Genomic DNA, 20,926 nt, shown 5'->3' on the forward strand with positions numbered 1-20,926 from the left:
ATAAATCCAGTCATGAAATTTGCTCATTACTACATTTTCCACAGTGAACTGTTAGTGGTATTATAATATAGTTAAAGCAATTGGGAACAACAGCATATCAGCCATGGATTGGTGAACAATGCAAAATCACAGACTGGGGTCAGCAGACGCACATAGTGTGCAGAGGTTGCCAACTTTCTGCAGAGTCCGTAGCTACAGACCTTCAAACTTCATGTGGGATTTAGGTTAGCTCAAGAAGAGCATGTAGAGAACTCCATGGAATGAGCTTCCATGGGCAACACAGCTGAATCAAAGCCTTACATCTCCAAGTACAATGCAAAGCATCAGATGCTGTGGTGTAAAGTACCTCACCACTGGAATCTAGAGCAGAGGAGATGTGGTCTCTGGAGTGATGAATCATGTCTCTCTGTGTGGCATTCCAATCTGGGTTTGGCATTTGCCAGAAGAACAGCATTTGCAGGACATTTTGGACAATTTCATGCTCCCTCCTTTGTGGGAACTGTTTGGGGATGGCCCCTTTTTTGTTCCAACATGACTGTACACCACTGCACAAAGCAAGGTCCACACTCGCATTGATGAGCAGGTTTGGTGTGGAAGAACTCGACTGGCCTGCACAGAGTCCAGACCTACACCCTTTGAGCTCCTATTCCATACAGACCACGAATAACACAAATCTCCAAGAATGTCAAACTTTTAGGATTCTTAGTTGAATCATAATAAGTTCCTGAATTTGTAACTGATTCATATTTTATTTTTAGTCTTTTCTTGCAATGTTTGGCCATCTGGTATTCATGGTAAATGTTTTGGTGCAGAACCCCAGATTCCGAAAAATCTCAGTTAATTCTTAACAAATTCGTAGGTCATTCTTATGTTTTGTAACCGATTCCTAATTGATTCTTAGGCATTCCTATGTATTCTTAACTTAATCTGCCATTTGTAAACTATTGTCTTGACCACTCTGGGCCTTTGTATCTCCCAAAAACTGCCTAAATCTCTCTTTTGCCCTCGGAAAAGATAATAGAGAAAATATTTAAATACTTAAAAAAAAGAAAAATAAACCTTAATAACTTAATAAATTTAGTTTCTTATTATATTTCAAATTCAAAACCAGGCACTGTAGTTTTTAAATTTTATTGTCGTAACTGAATCTTCCGGTGGCACAGATTGGACCCGAATATTTATAAAACTCCAAGAATCCTCAGAAATACTAAAATTTCGCAATTCAAATGTGTTATCCGTGTTCTGTGTGGAATGGTGGCATTAGGAGGAATTATAATGAAAACTGCAAACCAGGCCTTATCATCCAGCACCAGTGTCTGACAAATGTGATTCTTTAAGAATGGTCTAAAAGTCACATAAAACTCTCCCTGAGGAAAGCCTTTCCAAAGGAGCTGAAGCTGCTACAGCTTTGCAGGGTGGGCACACAAGATAAACCTGATGGAGTAAGTATGGGACGTCACTGAAGTTCAAACTGTCTGAGGGCAGATGAGCAAATACTTTCGGCAATATGGTTGCATATATGACTCAACACATAGAGCTACGGTCTTGAATAAATTCATGTCTTGTTCCTGCTGACAATGGTTTCTTACAGAGCAGTTTGCTGAACATTATTGTATTTCCTCTCTATTTTTGATAGGACTCAGTGATAATTCACTATATATTTCAATCTGTTTGCAGTTAATCGTGTACAGACAGAAGTTGTAGAAAAAGTTGTTCTCCTGCTTTATTAACTCGAAATTTAAGGACTAAGCTGTCCTCCATGCAGCTCTTTAATCAGCCACATTACACCGTCAACATCAAGATAAACAGAGATTTGTTAGATCAACAAAATAATGTACACTGCCTTTAATGCAGTTTCATGAGCTGTGCACACCAAAATATGCTATGATTTAAAAAAAATAGCCGTGTTAATTAGACCCCACTGATCGCTGGGGGTTCAGCTGACAAAATGGCAGACAGTGGATTTGGATTTGATCCCGGATTGTGATGTCGATCATTTTAAAAAGTTGTGATTGGGACTCTGAACTAATACCTGGGGTACCTGTCCTCAGATAAGGACATCGCTAATGTTTTTATCATTAACGCTTTATTCCAACCTGTGTGTTCTTCTGACATTAACATCTGCCTGTGTTTCCTTTTCTAGTCCTCTGTGCAAAGAACCTGGCAAAGAAAGACTTCTTTCGTAAGTAAAAACTTTGGGTTGCTATTTTTATCCCAGTCTTTCACTTGGCCTTTAGATGAAGATTTTGTCTCGCAACTCTTTTAGCATGTAAAGATTTTCAAGAGGTGGTAAAAATACAGATGAAGGCGAATTTTATGTACATTTGGACTCTGATCAAAAAAGAGCAAAAAATAAATAAATATTTGAATATTGATATTGTCTCCTTTGGTAATTATTAGCAATTATATTTTAATTCTTGGACATTTTTAGAAATAGAAATAGAAATAGCTTTTTGTATAATTGAGTATTATATTCATCATTGCTAATTTGGTTTAAAATGTAATTTGTTTGTCATTTCTCAACTAGTTTTTATTTAATTTAGTAGTTATTCAGATGATTGTCCCCCAGAACATGAATGTACTTGTCTGAAAAGCATAACCATGTACATAGAACCAAATATGTGGGGTATTTCCAGGTCTCCTTATCAGTATCCAACATGTGAGACGTACTTGTGCACAGAGGTACATCAAGTTTCTTTTTCCCTCCAAGCTACCCATGCACTCATGTATCATCAGACCATCAACAAGACTGTCCTATCATATTTCAGGCTAAACTGGTTATTCATTTCCACATATGGTAGTATTTTCACTACCTGTGTTTGCTGTGTAAATGTTTCACACACAAAAAAACACACACATGTGAGAACATGCTCTTCTCAAACCTGAGTTTGAGTCATCTTCTCAAATGTTTCATTTTCCTGGCTGTGTAAAAACTAGAAACAAAAAAAACAGTTTTTACTGTAAATCAGACTTTAGCCCCATATTAGAAAATGCATGATACAGTGCTCCACAGCTATCGGTAACCCTGGTACAGATGTGTATGAAGCCTTAAAATTCATTAATCTTTTATCATAGCAGCATAATCTTCACACTCAAACATTTTTGGAAAAGAAAACAATTTTAATTTGAGTAAATTTATTTGATCCAAATGTAAAGAATAATTGTGCCACAATTTACCAACTTCTCTAAAATAAATTTAAATATTTTTTTATTTGCTCACCTTCTAGAGCTTTAGGAACTTTGACTTGTCTATGACTTACTGTTTCCCTGGGTTATAAATATGACGTGACACACAGTCCCATTCCTCTACTAACAGGATAGGATGGTAATGGAGAACATTCAATTTGATTGAAGCAGATGTGTGTTGATCTTTATAAGTTGGGAAATGACTGTTGTTTCCTTAAACATACCCATATCTATCATCAGATCAATAATTTAAATTTTTAAAAGAACTGGAGCTGTTAGAAAGTAGGCTACATAAGGATTCATGTTTTTCTTGTGAGCAGGATGGTAAGATAAAGAAAAACCCAAACTAGACAATCAGCCATATCAGTGTCTATCCATGTTTTGTTTTTTTAAGTATAAATCAGACCTACACTGCGGGGAATCTGCATGTCTTACATTCATGTTCATGACTGTTTCCTCCTTTAAAGGGCTGTAGTTGATCTAACAAGGTTTGCTCACTTGCCAAATGAAACCATTTTATTCTGCTTTGTCTACCTTTGCAGGGTTGCCAGATCCTTTTGCTAAAGTGGTAGTGGATGGTTCTGGACAATGCCACTCTACAGATACTGTGAGAAATACTCTAGATCCAAAGTGGAATCAACATTATGATCTGTAAGTTCTATGACATATTACAGTTTTGCTGTTCTGTTTAAGAATTTCCTGAACTTTATGTTGTGTTAAATTCCAACATATTGTATTCCCCTTCTTCGTCTCTAGTCTGGTTTAATGGCCTTATATACCACCTACTTTCGTTTTTGTTTGTCCAAAGCTACAAGGCAAATTAGCTCTTCTCCTCGTCGGATGATACCGTGGCGGAAAGTTTGGAAAATGAAATCTCAAACAGTGCGCGTGGAGTCCGCGCCGTTCACAGGACACACACAGTACGGCCAATTCTGTAGGAGGCTTAACTGTCATGTTATGGATTGTTAAATCATTCATTCATTTATTGTAACTGTACAGCAATCTTTCTTCTGATCGATTATTGATTAAATCAGAGCCAGAAGCGGCATCGCCTGCTGTGTGGGAGAGAGAGAGGAAGAGCAGCTTTGGTTTTACAGCTCTGCTTTCAAACATTTCACTATTATTACAAAACAAAGTCAAAATTATCATGGCAAAGACAATTTAAACTGTCTTTACTATCCTATGTGCGCTTTTAGCGCAGATAGCATTACGAAACAGCAATGTGGGTGTGCAAGATTTAGAATAGACTGCCAGTGTTATCTGATTAAGGGTGTTTCATGAGTTACTCTTTAAATAAATCAAATTAGAGTAACTTTGCAGTAATATGTTCAGCCTTCCTGTAATCTACTGAAGTCTTTACCCCTCAGTTTAAAGTAGTTACCAGTATAAACATCCAACATGTCTCTATTTAGTTTTCTTTTTGAAAAATTTTGCCCCTTGTTAATTTATTTTACTCTTCCCTCCGTTACAACTATCACACTTTCGGGGGTTGCTGAGATTTTACAGAATAATTTAAAAAGTGTCTCTGCTTTACTGGCCACTCGGGCTCGGTCTGATTCCTGTCACCATTTCTTAGAGCATTGGCTGTTTTTAGTTGTCGGTTCTGGGTCAACTAAAGCAATTTTGGACAGAATAACAATGTTAGAGAAATTTAGAAAATAATTTCCATCTCTTCATGGGGACATATCATGCTTTTAAATCCTTCCTTTTTACCCTTAAATCATTCAGTTGGGGAACTGCAATGCTCTGGTCTAAGCTCCTCGTTGTTATAGCTCCACAGGCTCCTCTTTTACCTCCGTTAGGAGGTGCGTCTGAGAGCAACTCCTTCTGGTGCTGTCTCCTAATGCTACTGAAGCACTTCACACCCCGTCCCCTCCAGGCCAAAGAACGCTCCACTTTGGCCCGTTCAGCCATTTTTGTAGTTTGATAACAATTATCTAAGCCACAGAAACAAGACAAAAATGGTAAAACATTGCAAAACTGTTTATGTAATTATACTGTTCAAAACACGCAGTACGGTTCTGTCCTCAAGAAGGTAAAGGCAGCACACAGCACTAACATAAGCTGAAGCCACAATGCTACTGCTATCAGAACAACAAACAAAAATTGATGTCTAAAATAAAGTTTGGTGTCATTTCAGCGTTATTTGCAGCATACCGCTTTGCTGCGTCCGTCGTTTCCATAGACAGAAGAAACTGACCCCTTAATCAGATGAAGTATTTCAGCAAATCCTTCTTGATACTGGAATAGGTTGCTGAAGGCAGTCGTCCTTCAAGTGGGGAAATAGGAATTTCCACACTGATATGGGTAGATTTCCATGAAAAAATAAAATGTAAGCAGGCACTACGAAAAGGTTCCGATGCTGGGGGACGGTGTAATGAATTTTGTGGGTTAATACACCCAACAATCGAACCAAACGTATCCTCTTGCAGCGTAGGCATATTTGGACTACAAAATTGCAGCGAGAAATACTTAAATTGATCAGCCAGAAGTCCATGGTCGTATTTAGCTGACAGATGATAGAGAAAACTGAATGCACTGGAAAATGTGACCCAAACAGAATATAAAGATATCTCTGCAACTTCTAGAGAGACTAAATTCAACATATCTGCATTCCTACAGACTCCAACAACAAAACAAAAGATATTTAAAGGCTAAAACAGTGGATTTTGCATAATATGTCCCCTTTAAATGGCAAAAATCTAGATAATTGTGTAGTATTAAGTTAGGTATGTCTAGTTGGTATTTTTAATTGAGATATAGAAAAAATGTTTTTTTTATTAAATAGTCTTGGGCAAAGGTAGTGAACTATGACATCTAAAACTTAAAATGTATTATACAGACTTTATAGGAGGTCGTGTGTCAGTCAACAAACTGGAGCACCATCAAATAGTTTCTCTCTGAATAAAGTTGGCACACTGGTTTAGCCTTGTTGTTCCCTATCCTATGACCAGTGTCTTAGGAATGAAAAGTCCATTCTAAGTCAAAAAAAAAAAACGCCCTTCTACAAACCTAGTGAACTGTTTTACGCGACAGAAATACATCTCGTTGAGTAACATTTCAGACATTCCACACTTCTGATCTTGCACAAGGCATATTGTATTCACAAATGAAAATAACCTGGACCTGGATTCCACCTAGTTTTGATGGAGATTAGTTTGGGAGATTGAATGGCAGTAAGCATTTTCATTTCGGTTTCTTTTTGGTGTTTTATGCTCTGAATATTGTACTGTTAGCCTATTTAGAGACTGACCACCTAACAGGGTTCCTACACAGTCTTAAAAGTCTGTAAAAGGTAGGAATTTACTTTTATCATTTTCCAGATGTAGATAAATATGGACAAACATTGGATGGAAACATTTCCTCTATTTTCTAAAGGATAAAAGTCAAACAATGCTTCATATATGCAACAAAATTCATATTGATTTATGTCATTTTGAAATGCTTCTTTCAAACTCAGATCCCCACCCTCTCTATATAATTATCATCCCCCCTCTTGGCTCCCCACCCTCTCGTTTTCCCCACAAGCGACCCTTGGCCTCTTCCTCTGGCTCAGGAAATGGCTAACATGCCACAGAAAGCAGATGGGAGTGTGGGCTTGGCAGATTTCCTTCTCACCACACCCCCATCAGCAACATCCAACTTTTGGGGGTGGAATCTTTCTCCACATGCCACGGATACTTATGGCCTATGCTGTATTATAAGTACCCTGCAAAAATGTGTACACAGTTTAATCTTTTTTTTTTTTTTTGCATTATCTTATATTGGTTCCAGTATCAATTTATTGTGCAGAGAGATCACAACCTTTTTAAATGTGAGTTAATATACATTGACATATTTTGTTTGATATCATGGTTAATGTAATGATTGTACTCCTGTTTCCAGCCTTCTCACCACAATCATTCATGTTGGTTAGAATATGTTGTTCTGTACATACCCGAATCCTACGTGTAAACAACCTGTCAGAGTAAAATGTATTTGTCCCCATGACTACAACATTAAATATATTTTTGCCAAATGTGGATTTAATCTGAAAGTGGAAGAGAAATCATAGAAAGTTTTCAAATTTTTTTTTTAACTACTGGAAATTTTAAAAGATTGACTTGCATCTATATTTAGCTTAAATAAATTTTCAGCCTTCTCTCCATTCTGAAGTGTTATGTAGCCTTTAACAGATTTTTTTTTTTGAGGTCTCTTCACCTCAACTCTGACCAGCTAGTCAATGACCTGAAGAGAGCTGGGACCACAGTCTCGAAGAAGACTATTAGTAACACACTACGCTGCCATGGATTAAAATCCAGGAGTGGCCTAGCCAGTCTCCAGACCTGAACCCAATCAAAAATCTTTGGAGGGTTCAGATTTGTGGACTGTACCACCAATGACTGCCTAATTAACGGGTTCTCCTTCCTCAGCTTTGGATCTCTCAGCCAATTCTTTGATTAATTCTCTCTTTTCCCAGCCCATTTTTGGCAGATGTTGGTCGGTATGCAGATGTGCCATGCTATTCCTGTTTTCAGATGATGGATTGAATGGGTCTTCATGAGATGTTTAAAGCTTAAAATATTGTTTTATAACCTAACCCTTCATTAAGGTTTTCCACAGCTATATCCCTGTCCGGTCTGGTATATTTCTTGGTCTTCATGATCCTGTTTCTTCACTATTGTCCTCTAAAACTGAGGATCTCTAAGCATTGTTTGGCAGTAGATAAACCTCTTTGCAACTTATTATAATGTTTGACATGAGAAAAAATCTAGGCAAACTGTGAGCCAGTTGTCTGGAATTGTGTTTCATCAAGACGAGGCTTTATGTAAGGTTCAGGGAAGCTTGTGCTCATCAGGAGAAGAGGTTTAATTGAAGGGATGATTAAGTTTAACAATCAGTTTGAAGAGAAGGAAACATCTATATCTTGGCTGACACGCCTTAAAATGCCTACCCTCAATATAGACAAGTAAGAATATAGCTGTCAATTGATATGAATTATATACATTATTATATTTACAGATGAGAAAAACTGAAGGAAGGACTGCATAAAATGTTATTGCATTCTCAATTTGCACAATGTTAATATCACAAAGGATAATTTTGGAATGCAATAATTGTTGGCTGATATATTTCAAATATCATGAGATCACACTTTGCTTGCCAGTATTTTGCCTGATGGATAAGGGTCTCATGGCAATCGTTGCCCATACCTGATACAAGGTTTCGGACAACTGGAGGCACACACGAGGCAGGCAGGAGTGAGGAAAATATGGATTTACTTCAACTGCTATTGCCATCACAATATGTAGCAATTTCGCCAACAAATGGTTTTTTGATATTGTGGAACCCCAACTGATTTTATCATAAAATATGTAAAATCTGTAATGGCAAGTTAATTTTCCCTGCTGCTATGTATGTTTCTTGGCAAGGAAAAAATTAAATCCCTGAGATCTGAAGGTAGTTTGTTTTGGAAGCCCAATCTGGATTTGCATCAACAGTCTTTTCCACCTAGTCCCCTCGGTTTCCACTGGGTTAGGAAAATTGTAATCCTCATTTTTCATGTTGCTATAACAGAAAGCAAGAAAGTGAGAATCTTCTTAGGTTTCAACAGTGCAATGAAAACGTAGTGCATTATGCAAACAGCATGGAGGGAACATATTGGAAGGTAAGATCCTGTCCTCTGCAATTTAATTCATAATATCAGAAATAACAACAGAATTGGGACTAAATCTAAAATGAAACTCTTCACAATGAGAAAAAGCACAGATTTGATTCACAATGGAAACTTTTTGTAAAACCATTCAAGTCTTTTTATTATCTTAAGGCCAGAAGGGCATGATGGAGGCTTCACCAGAGCTTATCTCCAAGATGTTTCTGTGAATTTATGTGTTTTAATATCTTGTAGTGAGAGAAAAATGTTCCCTATATAGTCTTGAACCAATAGTGTTATGACTGGGATCATTGACAGTTTTATAAAGAAAATGCCACAATGTAAAATTTCAGGGTTTATAGAGCAAAAAAGTTTGCTAAAATGCTAAATTGGCCAGATCATTATTTCAAATTTCTTTTAAAAAATGAAATAAAAGGGTTTTCATTTTAGTTTTCAAACATTTTCAAAGTTGTTACATGTGCCAGAGTTTTATATATTTTTATGTTAACTGGAAAAACCCTCTGAAAGTCAGGCTTGACTGACTTTGAGGGTAATCTAGAGTTCGCATCCTGCTAGACTGTAATTACACTCATGTCAGCCAGAGTGTAAATGTGCTTTTGAATGTAGTGTGAAATGTTTGTTTACTGCAAGAACTGTCTAAGCCCCAGACAGTGGTAAAGCACATCGCAGGAACTTCCTCTGTTCTTCAACCGCGACGAGACAGGCTTCAGCTTTGCAAGCTCTGTGCACACAAATTAGTAAAATCTTTAAACTTGGCAGGAAGAGGTGCAAGATAAATTTAAGGCTTTGTTTTTGTCAGTGCTTTGTAAAAAATTCAAACACATGGTTTTCATTTCTAAGATGAGTACTGACAAAAATTTGCCTCCTCTTATAGTTTGTGTTCAGATAAGTATAAATACTCCTTTATTTGTAGCTATTATAAACTAACGTTAGAATTCATATCTACCTCATCAGCAAACCTCTTCTCTGACGTCGTTCCTCTATGCCCCGCTGTCAGGTACATTGGAAAGTCGGACTCCATTACAATCAGTGTCTGGAACCACAAGAAGATCCACAAAAAGCAGGGCGCAGGTTTCCTCGGCTGTGTCCGGCTCTTGTCCAACGCCATCAATAGACTCAAAGACACAGGCTGTAAGTACCCGTTTGTATTTCTGTCTCCATTGATGTCACTAAGCATTCACTAAAATTAGGTCACTGGTGTCTGGTCTGGTTTGTATCCTTTCTGCATGGTCGGCATGGTCTCTGTTCTGAGATACTTGTCAGACCTGTTGGATACAGAGTTGGTTGGAGGCTCCTTGTAGTTGCACAGCAAATCATTGATTAAACAGAAAATCAATTGGTTAGGTGAGCTATTTTAAACATTGTTTCTATATCCCCCATTCAGCTCATTGCAAATAGGCAATTCTGTGGGTTAGACTAAGCGTTTCCAACAAAGCAGAGGCGATCTCTAACTATTTGATAGTTCTTCATTCCTCCCTCATATTTTTTAAAGCAATGTACTGCCATTAAATCAAATAACTAGTTAAATAGAGTGCTGGTCATTTCACACTTTTGCAGTTTTAATTGTCTTGTTTGCGGGTTCGTGGCGTAGTGATATAAATGTCCCTGATTATTATAATCTAAACTACCTTGCTGGATTTAAGCATAAATCTTATTAGTGTTGAAAGTTGTAGATTTCCTGATCCTGCCCTCATTGACATTTTAGAACAGTTAAGAAGTAACTGTTATGTACAAGTATGTTTTACAGCTAATTCGTTTTACCTTCGCATCAAACAAAATACTCAGCAGCAGAACTGTTGCCCCAAATTTCTCCTCAGCAGACAGTTTAGGCTCCAGACAAGCCATTTACTGCACAGCCATCACTCACAGCAGAAGTTATACTTTATCTCAACCACAGGAAGTGGACAAGAAGACGTGCTCGATGACAGGACGCTGCCGGTACATTATCCCTTTGTCCCTGTCCTGTGGTCTGCAGACAGATGAATCTGTGGTCTCCATACAAAAAAAAACCAGATAATAAGACATTACTGGAGTTGCTTTGGTTCCCAAACCTCTTTATTCACATATGTTATGTTTTTGTCATCTGATGAAATGTCACACAATACCTTTTTTTCCCCACCAATGCGTAAACGTTTGCACAGTTGGCAAAAAGAGTTTAGTTGTCTAGTTTTCAAGGTTTGCCATGTTCTTGACTGAGTTTCATTTTTTATTTTTGCGACCTGTGTCTCAGTTATGTACCTGCCAATTCACCAGCATGCACACATTTGTCCACACAGAAACGGTCATCCTGGGAGGCAGTGTGAAAATCCTAAGTAAAGCCACTGTCATAAAACACATGGCTCATTTGGGTCTACATATGGGCCCACATTTCTAGTTGCTTAGTTTAGTCTGTAGCAGCAGTAGAAAGTTTTAGAGCTCGGATGAATCTGTTTGGGGAATGCTTGTGGTTACAGGTCTGTACATTTTCTCTGTTTTCCTCCTCTCTAATTTCAGAAAGAAATCTCATTACCGCTCCTGCCATGTAAGGCTCAGACCATCCCTGTTTAGTCTAGACACATATCCGGAACAGATGCATTTGTGCACACATAAACTCACTAACATACACTCAAACTGCACACACATGCAAACTATAGGAATGTTTGGGATTTTTATATAGATAAAAAAGCATTTTTTTTAAGCGTACAACATTTTTGTGGCAAACCGAAGACATAATAAATCCAATCAGTGTGTTTTTAGTATTGGATTTTAGAGAACCTTATAATTTTCACTTTGCCTCCTCCACTAGTTCACTCTCTTTCCACCCTGACCCCCATTTACACAGAGTGGAAGTGGGGGTCAGGGTGGACACACTGTCAGGTGTCCAGTTATGTCTGTCTCTCTGCAGTCGCACACACCTGAATGCTCCTTTTAATTGAAATTGTGCACGTTCAGATCAGTATGACTGGTCAAACACAAGTGTTTGCTTTGCTGATGCCTTAGGTTGTATTTGTCATACTTCTAAACACATGACTGATCAAAGATCAAAGGTGATTGAAAAGGACACCCATAAGATTGTAAGTTTTACCTTGTAATATTTTGGCTCATGGCTTTATATACTTCTTTCTTTACCAGAAGGAATACTGACATTAAAACGATTTTAGTCAGGAGGGATCAGTATTTAGGCATACTAAAATCTAATGTTGGTGCTCTAAGCTTTTTGAACACAGAATACAATGGAATTTTATACCCAAATGAGAGGTAATGCTTTTCTGGTATGAATGTTCTGGATTTTTTTTAAAGCAGACAAAGAGAAAAGGAAATGTTATTTTTTTTAAAGTGTAGAAGAAAAATGAAAATTGCTTCAGCATAGTAATTGAAATATAATGATTATACAATATAACCAAATGTAACGAAATGTTTTGGTGAAATGTACTTTAATGGGCTATAAGCACAAAGGTCACCCAGTCCCAGAAGCGCACCTTTAGGAGACTCCATCAATATAACAGTGCTACTCAAGAACTACTTCTTTCTGTACTTAAAACTAAATCTCAAACATAAATGCCTGGCATCAAGCATAACGCACTTATAGTTACACTGCTTTTTAAATTTGTTTACTTACTCACTGCTTTAGTGCCTCACTCTTTATTTTGAATGTAGAACACACCTTGGATGTTTACTGTTTAGACCTGACCCCATTGGTCTATGAAGCAAGTTTGCTACAGATTCTTTTAATCTGATGTCCTTTAATTTGATGTCCTTCCGCCAGTAGATGAAGCACCACATGCTTAATATTAGATAGTTTGTATTTCCTTAACAGATCAATATTTTGTTTTTCAGTGTTTGTTGAAAACTCTTTGTAAATATGGAAATATGGAAAAATGGGGTTGAATTTGTGTTTGTCTGCTTTGCAGATCAGAGACTGGATCTGAATAGGCTGGGCCCCAATGACAATGATACTGTAAGAGGACAGATAGTAGGTAAGGACCACACGGTTTCAGTTGCATGTACTTTGAAGTCAGTCAGAAGATATGCCATATGCACATATTTCTTGGTCCGTCTGTATTTTAAGGCAAAGCCACAGTTAAGATTTTTATTTATGGTTGGAAAGCATGGCTGTCTGATTGAGATCCACCAGTCAGGCTTTCACTTGCTTATCCTGATTTCAATTATCTTTTCTAATTTTAATTTTACCAATTATAACGAGCACAAAACTGAACACGAGCAAAAACAAAAATGCTGAAGGTGCCTTGATAGATCCAACAGAACCCTTTCGGTGGTGCCATCTGACCTGTAAAGAAACTTGTCTTTGCAAATTATAGCTGCACACCATAGATCATTTTAGCTGTCCTGAAAAACTAAATGTTATTAAATGGGTTTTAGTTCTTGTTGAGCAGAACATTTACCTTTGTATTGTGCAACGTTTTCTTGTCTATTTTAGCTATTTTTAATTATGTTATTTTGTTATGCTCAGGGTTTTATTGAAGTTCATATTTTGCTGAAGAAGTTGTTTTTTTATTCTTTGTGCAGCACTTTTACCGCATGTTGTTTTTAAATGAGCTGAAGAAAAATCTTTGAATCGGGAAAATGCACGTCCCTAACTTCTACCTGATTTTTAAGAAATTCAAAACATTAAATGATATTAATATTCGTTGCTGGAGTGAAGTTGTCTGTAAATGTCACTAATTAACCTTCTGTTTTCATTTTGTTAAAAAAAAAAAAAAAGTGAGTCTTCAGTCCAGAGATCGCATCGGATCCGGGGGACCTGTGGTTGACTGCAGTCGTCTGTTTGACAATGACTTGCCTGACGGGTCAGTATTAGGCTTTCCCCAGAGATTAGTTATCCTGTTTTCCCATTGTTGCTTTAATTTTCTAAAACCTTTTTAAGCATGTGGAAAACAGTCATCATTCAATAGGAGATTAAGTGAATTTGGAAATGGGGCTCTTTCTCCTTCTGGATTTCTGAGTATTTTAACTATAATCTGTACTTCTAAATGTCAGTATCTGTGTCTGTTAATTTAAAACTTTTTCTTTAAGATAAGAGTATTCATTCAGTCAGAAGTGTTGTGTTAGTTTTGTGTGACACCAGTAAGTTCACCAGTTTGTTTTTAATAACTGCATTAAACAGCTGGGAAGAGAGGAGGACAGCATCTGGAAGGATACAGTACCTGAACCACATCACTCGCACCACGCAATGGGAGAGACCCACCAGGTACCTATATGCCATGTGGAATATTACCAAAGAAATGTTGCTTATATTGAACAAAATGATGCAATCCATATTATAATAAGCTAACTAAATGTGCTTTAGTAATGCTAGTTGTAGCTTTTCGCACTTCCCTTCTTGGAGAGGAAAAAATAAATAAAACTTCCACTTAAAAGGGCAACAATAACAGTCTGTTAGTAATGAGTGCTGTCAGTTTCCTGTGTCCCCCCCACCCCAATAGGATTTCATGTGCACACACTCACACAAAGCAGGCATGTAAGTGCACAACTAAATAAACTAGCCAGTCAGTCCGGCAGCCTGGCTTCACTTGCTGCAAGATTGACTGTCGCCTTCCTTCTTGGCCCATATCAGTGGAGCCATTAGGGGAGTAAACAAATAAACCTCTGCACCTTCTCACCCAGTTTTACCATGCATATATAGTCGGCCCTGAGCAGCAAAGTACGTCTTGAGAGGGACGTAATGGTGAGAAATGGGGACAAAAGTTGCAACAATCAGGGAAATTACGGCACGTGGGGATGAAAAAATGTGTGTTATTTGATTTACGGACTTGACATGTATGATATAAAAGCTGCAAATGGGAGAGGTTGGTTCAGTTTCTGGGACCAGTGGACGAATGAAGACTGGACAAAGAAAAGCAGAGGCAAAGGTGGGGAGAAATAAGCACGATGAGGGAGGAAATGGGTGGGAGAAAAGTGTGTGTAAAAAAGCTTCTGGGCCCAAGGCTTTAGATAGCCAAGGCGTCAGCAACTCTGGCCAGACGGTGGTTAGACTCCTGCACATACACACATACAGACACGTAGAATCACTGCCTGTTTGTGTCTACTTATCACGTATCTGTTCTTAAGTAACACATGTTAGCACAGGCTGTTGGGTCATGAAGGCTTTTTGTTTTGTTTTTTCTGTCATCTATCATCTTTGACAACACTCAAGACTAAATATCTTAACAAAAAATACACCCATCATCTTTTTGAATTATTTATACGTTTCATTTGTTAACGTATAAACACTATGAAATAAATCACCCTGCTAGTTATGATTGTAATGTATTCTTTTGAAACCTTTGATATGCTTGCATTCACTAAAACTATTTCACTACAGCCTTTTCAAATCCTGAGCATGCACTCTCTCTGCTCTTTTCCAGACCAGCGTCGGAGTACTCCAGCCCATCGGGGCGTCCGTTGAGCTGTGTGGTGGATGAAAACACACCAGTGATTACTCCTGTTAACGGGGCTGTGGCCAGCGGGCCTCCAGGGGAACAGCGGATCCAGGAAAGAAGGGTTCGATCGCAGCGGCATCGAAACTACATGAGTCGAACACATCTGCATACGCCTCCTGATCTGCCTGAGGGCTACGGTGAGAAACTGACCTGTTCCACAAAACTCATCACTGGTTTAGATTTCGGTTGAATCAGAATTACTGGCTAATTTGCTTACTTATATCAACATTTCCTAATTGTGACCATTGAGGATATTTTTCAAAAAAGCAATGTATAAAATGTAAATAGCTTCTGGTCAGTTTTCCCTTTTACCAGTTTGTAACTTCATTTCATTGCCATTTCATCCCAGTTTCACACAGTTTCATGAATATGTGTGTGTGTTTATTGTGGTTTTTAAGGACAATCAGTATTTAAAAGGTTATGGACAAAGAATAAAGAATATATAAGTCTCACTCACAATCTTATTTACCTTCACATTATTATTTTAAGGTTTTATGTTACATTCCATCCATTAATTGTGGTTCGGATCTCTGTTTGGGGTTGGTTATACAGATTATAACGCCTAATCAAAGCAAGTAACTTTGAGTTCCCTTCTTCAGGTAGATATTAATTACTGGAGAAACACAACCTCTGCAGCAGACTTTGTAAGGTTATAGAACATTACTTTAAATCATCTGCCGTCTAAGCTGGTACATAATGCCCCCAGTGCAGGTCTGACCCATGAGGTCAGCGTCTTTGTTCAGATGTGGGACTTGATGAATTTATGAAATGACTGTCACCCATGTTAAATGCTTACTGATCCTTTTCAATACCTAGGTTAAATCCTAGGTGGTGTTTGGTGACTTTTATTAAGTGCCTGGTGGTTTTTGTAGATTAACACTCCATATTAAGTAAGTGGAATGAATGTACTCATTTCTTTCAATAAGTACTTTATTTGGTAAACACTGAGATCGCCATATTTCACCACTCCTACTCCAGTGCTGCTGTATCTCTGGAAACCTGAACTCAGCACATTGCTGAAAAAAACCAAGTAGCTGGGTCCTAAAACACCTGTGTAATTATTGCCTGCCACCCTTGCATTGTTTTGGTGTAGACTACTTTGTATAGTAGCTTAATCTATTATCTTGTTGTTGCACTTTTATGATTTTATTGTATTTTCATGTTTGTTTTCTCCTCAAAATGAAAGTGGTGATCACCTGTGACTGTCCTACTCTTTGTCTGACTGCATGTACACACGAGTGAAGTCTGTATTGTGATGCTTCAAGATGAATTTATTTTCCAGTGCACCCCTAATGTCTGTTTGGCCATTAAATGCCATTATATCTAACCATTGTGACATTGCTATAGGCTTCTTAGGACCTTACAAAACTTCTCTGAACACCTCCATTAAAGCTACCAGGCTTACTACTATTAGACTGTACAGTGAGATTAGATGGGATGTTTGCTTTTGACTTTTAACTATTTGCATTACTGCTGGGTTTACACTGCATGTAAGAGAACCAACCTTGACAAACCTTGTTTTATAATGACATTCATGTCAGACTAGTGGGAGGGATGACTGAGGACAGGGTAGATTTAAGAATTAACCATAAATCAATTTTGTAGTTAGAAGTGAAGGTATGTACATTTAAAGTCTACATGAAATGTAGAAAATAAAGCTGTCTTTAACAAAAGACCACATAGTATTGTGGGTAAGCTGTCGAGACCTGATAAGATATGGACTCATATTTCACACCTGCTCGTCCAAAGAAAGTACTTCCTTTGACACAAAGCTACTATGCATGCACTCAGGTCCAAGATGACTCATTAGCATTTCTAAAAAGCCTTTTTTAGGAAGTTGCTGACTGAAATGCCATAAAAGATCTCAAGGTCATGATTCATTGTGAGGGCACATAGTGATGGTTCAAAGATACTGTTTAAGTATATGAAAGTACGCTTAGTTTTTACCAACTTCAAACTCTTTGTTTGATTGTTTTTCCTTTCTCTGCAAAAAAATGAGATGCTTTCCAATGTTCAGCATTGCTTTTCCTATACAGTCCCAGCAAGTTGGAAAAATGACCACGCTGGGAAGTTTACACATTTAGCAATACTGGATTTTCTTTTTCCTCCAGAAAAATTGTACTTTTAGGATTCAGCCGCAGTCCAACCCACAATACCCTCAGAGACTGTTTAAAAAACAGTGTTCTATATGTCAGTGATTCAGAATGACACTGTTGGGCCTGTGCCTCCTTTTGAAAGGTCCCTGTGTGTCCAGTGAGGCTGGTCGAGGCCGGGCAAAGTGAGTCACTGATGCCCAGCAGCTTAAGATTGGTCTTCCTCTTCCTTCCAGAGAGCTGAACTCTCTGAACCTACTCGGTGGGTGTGACGAGACAGAAACGGAGGCAATGTGCAATGAGGGGAAAATGAAAGAGGTAGTAAGGAAATGAGAGGTGCCGGTAGGAAGCTGGGGGTTGTTGTGATGGATTAGCTTTTGAGTATGTATACAATAACATTACACCCATTGAGCACGTACAATTTCTGCCAAAACTCACTCACTTTCCCCAAAGTTTTGTGAATGTAATGGGAGCAGAAATCCATCAAACTAAAAACCAGAGATGCATTGGTCAGAGTTTTGACCTGCTGATGCTGATTTCTGTCAAAGTTTTTAGGTCTTTTATGCAAATTATTCATACCAATATATTCAATAGATTCTTTTCTTAAAATAATTACCACCATGTCCTATTAAATTTAAAAACGAGTGAAATTAATTGACCTAGTAATATTTACTTCTTATGTTCTCCTCTATCAGAGCCCATCAGAGTGGCTCAAAATTAATTTTTGGAAAATCTAAACATACAGTTATTATTCCATCGTAAAATTAGATCAAACTACAAAAAAAAAAAAATGTAATATTTATAACAAATTTTTTTTTTTTATCATAGTAGTCATTGCAATATTGAGTTTTGATTGGATGCATAATTTGTTTGGATACCGTTCAAAGTACCGTTTATATTCTGCATGCTGTATGCTGCCATTAATGGCCAACATGTGTATGTTTGTTTTTGTGGTGGAGATTCTAAAGCTCGAATTATAAGGTAATAAAATTCTAATGATGGAAGAAATTTGGAAAATGTGGGTCACTAGCTAATTAGCAGCAATAGTATCGCAGTTGTATGATGTTCTGGCATTAGGTTTAATTTCAAGTATTCTTAAATAAAGTGCACTGTGCGTATTGTTAACAGTTTTTAGGATCAGGCTCTGAAAAGTGGGAAATTTCTAGGACAAATGATTTATGTGTTGTGTTTAGATTATTTTCATTTCTCTAAGAAAAATAAATCACAAATGTACTAAATCTACTAAACAAAGAGTCGGTAATTGAGTATGTGAGCTTTTTTTTGTCCTACATGCACTGTACATTACAGCCCATTTGTATTGTATTTCACAAAAAATATCTTGGGGCTACCTAAATTATAAATTAGGCCACATGTAGCCTTCTGGCCTTGGGTCTGATATAAAATAGCAAATCTGAAAGCATTTTTTGTCAAGTAAAGACACCAAAAAATGATCCTGTAATTTTCTGGAAGAAAAACTGTATTGGAAAGTTCTGATAAACTTCCCTCATAGTTTATTTTCCCCAGGTCTCCTGGGATTGGCCTACTCAGGACTCGAGAGGAACTAGTTTAACGCTGGAAGGACACACCTTAATAAAACTGTTGGTCAACAGTGTCCCAAAGGTTAAAATCAGACTTCCTCGTCTCCAAAATATACAAACCCACCTTTACCACTTCTTTCCTTTGGGGTCTTGGCTACATAGCCACTCTCTTATCAGCAACTTGAAGCTTGCCTCATTTTTCTGCTTTCTTGCCTTAAAAACAAATATTAATCAAATTGATTTCTTTTTCAGAGCAAAGAACAACCCAACAGGGCCAGGTGTACTTCCTCCACACACAAACCGGAGTCAGCACCTGGCATGACCCCCGAGTACCCAGGTGCTTCATTTATATTTGTATTTCTGTCTGTATATTGATCATTTGTCTAAAGCTGCAAGTACAAATCTCGTTTAAGTCTTGTTTCAATAATTTGTTGCATTTTGTTTATATCGCACCATTTTGAAACAGATAAACTGATACATGTCCACGTATATGTAATCCAATTCAGTCCATATTCAGACTAATTCAGTGCCTTCCAATCAGTGCAATCATGCAGTCCAACTCAACGGAACTTGTAATACAAAAGTCAGATTCGGTTAATAACATGATGCCCGTAGTTCAGTCTACTTAAGGACCAGCCGATTACATCAGCATGTGGTGAGAAGCGACACCCCTTCTACAAGAAGAGACCTCCAGCATAGCGAGGCTCAGTTTGAGAGACCATCTACCTCAACTGTGTGGCAGGTTTTGAGGACAGAAACCAAAAGACACAGAAGCACCGAGCCAGGAGTACTTTCTATGGGAAATAAAAACCGAGTGTATAATGAAACTATTGTTCTGCACATTGTTATATTTGATTTGAAAAAAAAAAAAACACGTTTAACACAGAGCCAATCTCTGTGGCTTTCAAATCTAAAAGGCACAAAGATCTGGACTTGATTGGCTCTGAGCAGGTGTAATTACTCATCTTATTGCTGTTATGTTTTGCATCAGTGTTGAATACATTTGGTCATGCTGTTTCACTAACACTCAATAGTTTGTTACCCAATTCCCTAAACATTACAAGCAGAACAGTTTCTCTGAATTTTTGGCCGAGTCAGAGCATGAAGAGATCATCCAACCCACAGCAACATCTGGGTGCAGTCGTTTTCGACAGAGCTGCTGAAATAACTTGGTATTTGTAAAGAGGGAAATAAGGCCAGTGTTTCATTCCTGACTAATGTGTCCTCACTTCACACACAAAAGCAAAATCTACATTATTGTCCCAGAAAAAGAGAGGGAAGAATTAGGAACACAGGCCAAGATGATTGCACCTAACTTGTGTCTTATGAAGTTTATATTTTTTTAAATGTTCAAAAATATGCCTTCCAGCTTATATGAAACTGTTATCAGGTTTCAGCGCATGGTATCCCACAAAGGAGCTGCAAAAACTACTAAATCTCAGCTGAAGCAATGCTAAATATTTAACAACCCTTGGAGTAAATTTTCTTAGCTGTCTCAGTCAGTTTGACCGAATAAATATATCCTGAATAATTTGGTCAGCGTTCCTGTTTTAAATCAGCACGTATGGTTTCTTTCGTGTTTTTTCTTGAAGGGACTTAAGCAATGTAAACTGTGAGGAGCTAGGACCACTGCCTCCAGGCTGGGAGATCAGAAACACTGCCACCGGCCGCGTCTACTTTGTCGACCACAACAATCGAACAACACAGTTCACAGATCCACGACTGTCTGCTAACCTGCATCTAGTGCTTAAGTGAGTATGTTGAATACATTTTCGGGCACAGATGGCAGAACATTTGAGGTCAATGCAATGGTATGACTATGTAGATGTGTGAAAACATGACAGAGATGGTTATTTATTTTAGCCACTAGGCTGAACATGGACCCATATTTATCTTTCCACCATGCACAGTGAGCAAGATGGTAACGGAGCTAAAAAATGTCTGCAATTCGCTGTTAGAGACCAATTCTTTGTAACAACTATAGACGACACGTAGATGCCAGTGGGAGGGAGGCATAATGGGTGAAAGCCTCGTCGG

General features: G+C 37.8%; 1 protein-coding gene across 2 annotated transcripts in view; it reads left to right on the forward strand.

Moving 5' to 3' along the window:
• The window catches only part of LOC124868225 (E3 ubiquitin-protein ligase SMURF2-like), a 66,515-nt gene that overhangs the window by 21,979 nt on the left and 23,610 nt on the right, over window positions 1-20,926 (forward strand). For both annotated transcript variants that reach the window (XM_047365197.1, XM_047365196.1), the window contains exons 2-10: window positions 2,144-2,182; window positions 3,729-3,837; window positions 9,837-9,970; window positions 12,730-12,795; window positions 13,542-13,626; window positions 13,944-14,027; window positions 15,184-15,395; window positions 19,142-19,226; window positions 20,482-20,640. In XM_047365197.1, coding sequence (XP_047221153.1) covers window positions 2,144-2,182; window positions 3,729-3,837; window positions 9,837-9,970; window positions 12,730-12,795; window positions 13,542-13,626; window positions 13,944-14,027; window positions 15,184-15,395; window positions 19,142-19,226; window positions 20,482-20,640 — 973 coding nt within the window. The remainder of the gene's footprint in view (window positions 1-2,143; window positions 2,183-3,728; window positions 3,838-9,836; window positions 9,971-12,729; window positions 12,796-13,541; window positions 13,627-13,943; window positions 14,028-15,183; window positions 15,396-19,141; window positions 19,227-20,481; window positions 20,641-20,926) is intronic.

This window comes from Girardinichthys multiradiatus, chromosome 5 (assembly GCF_021462225.1).
Source record: "Girardinichthys multiradiatus isolate DD_20200921_A chromosome 5, DD_fGirMul_XY1, whole genome shotgun sequence".
Classification (NCBI taxonomy): Eukaryota; Metazoa; Chordata; class Actinopteri; order Cyprinodontiformes; family Goodeidae; genus Girardinichthys; species Girardinichthys multiradiatus.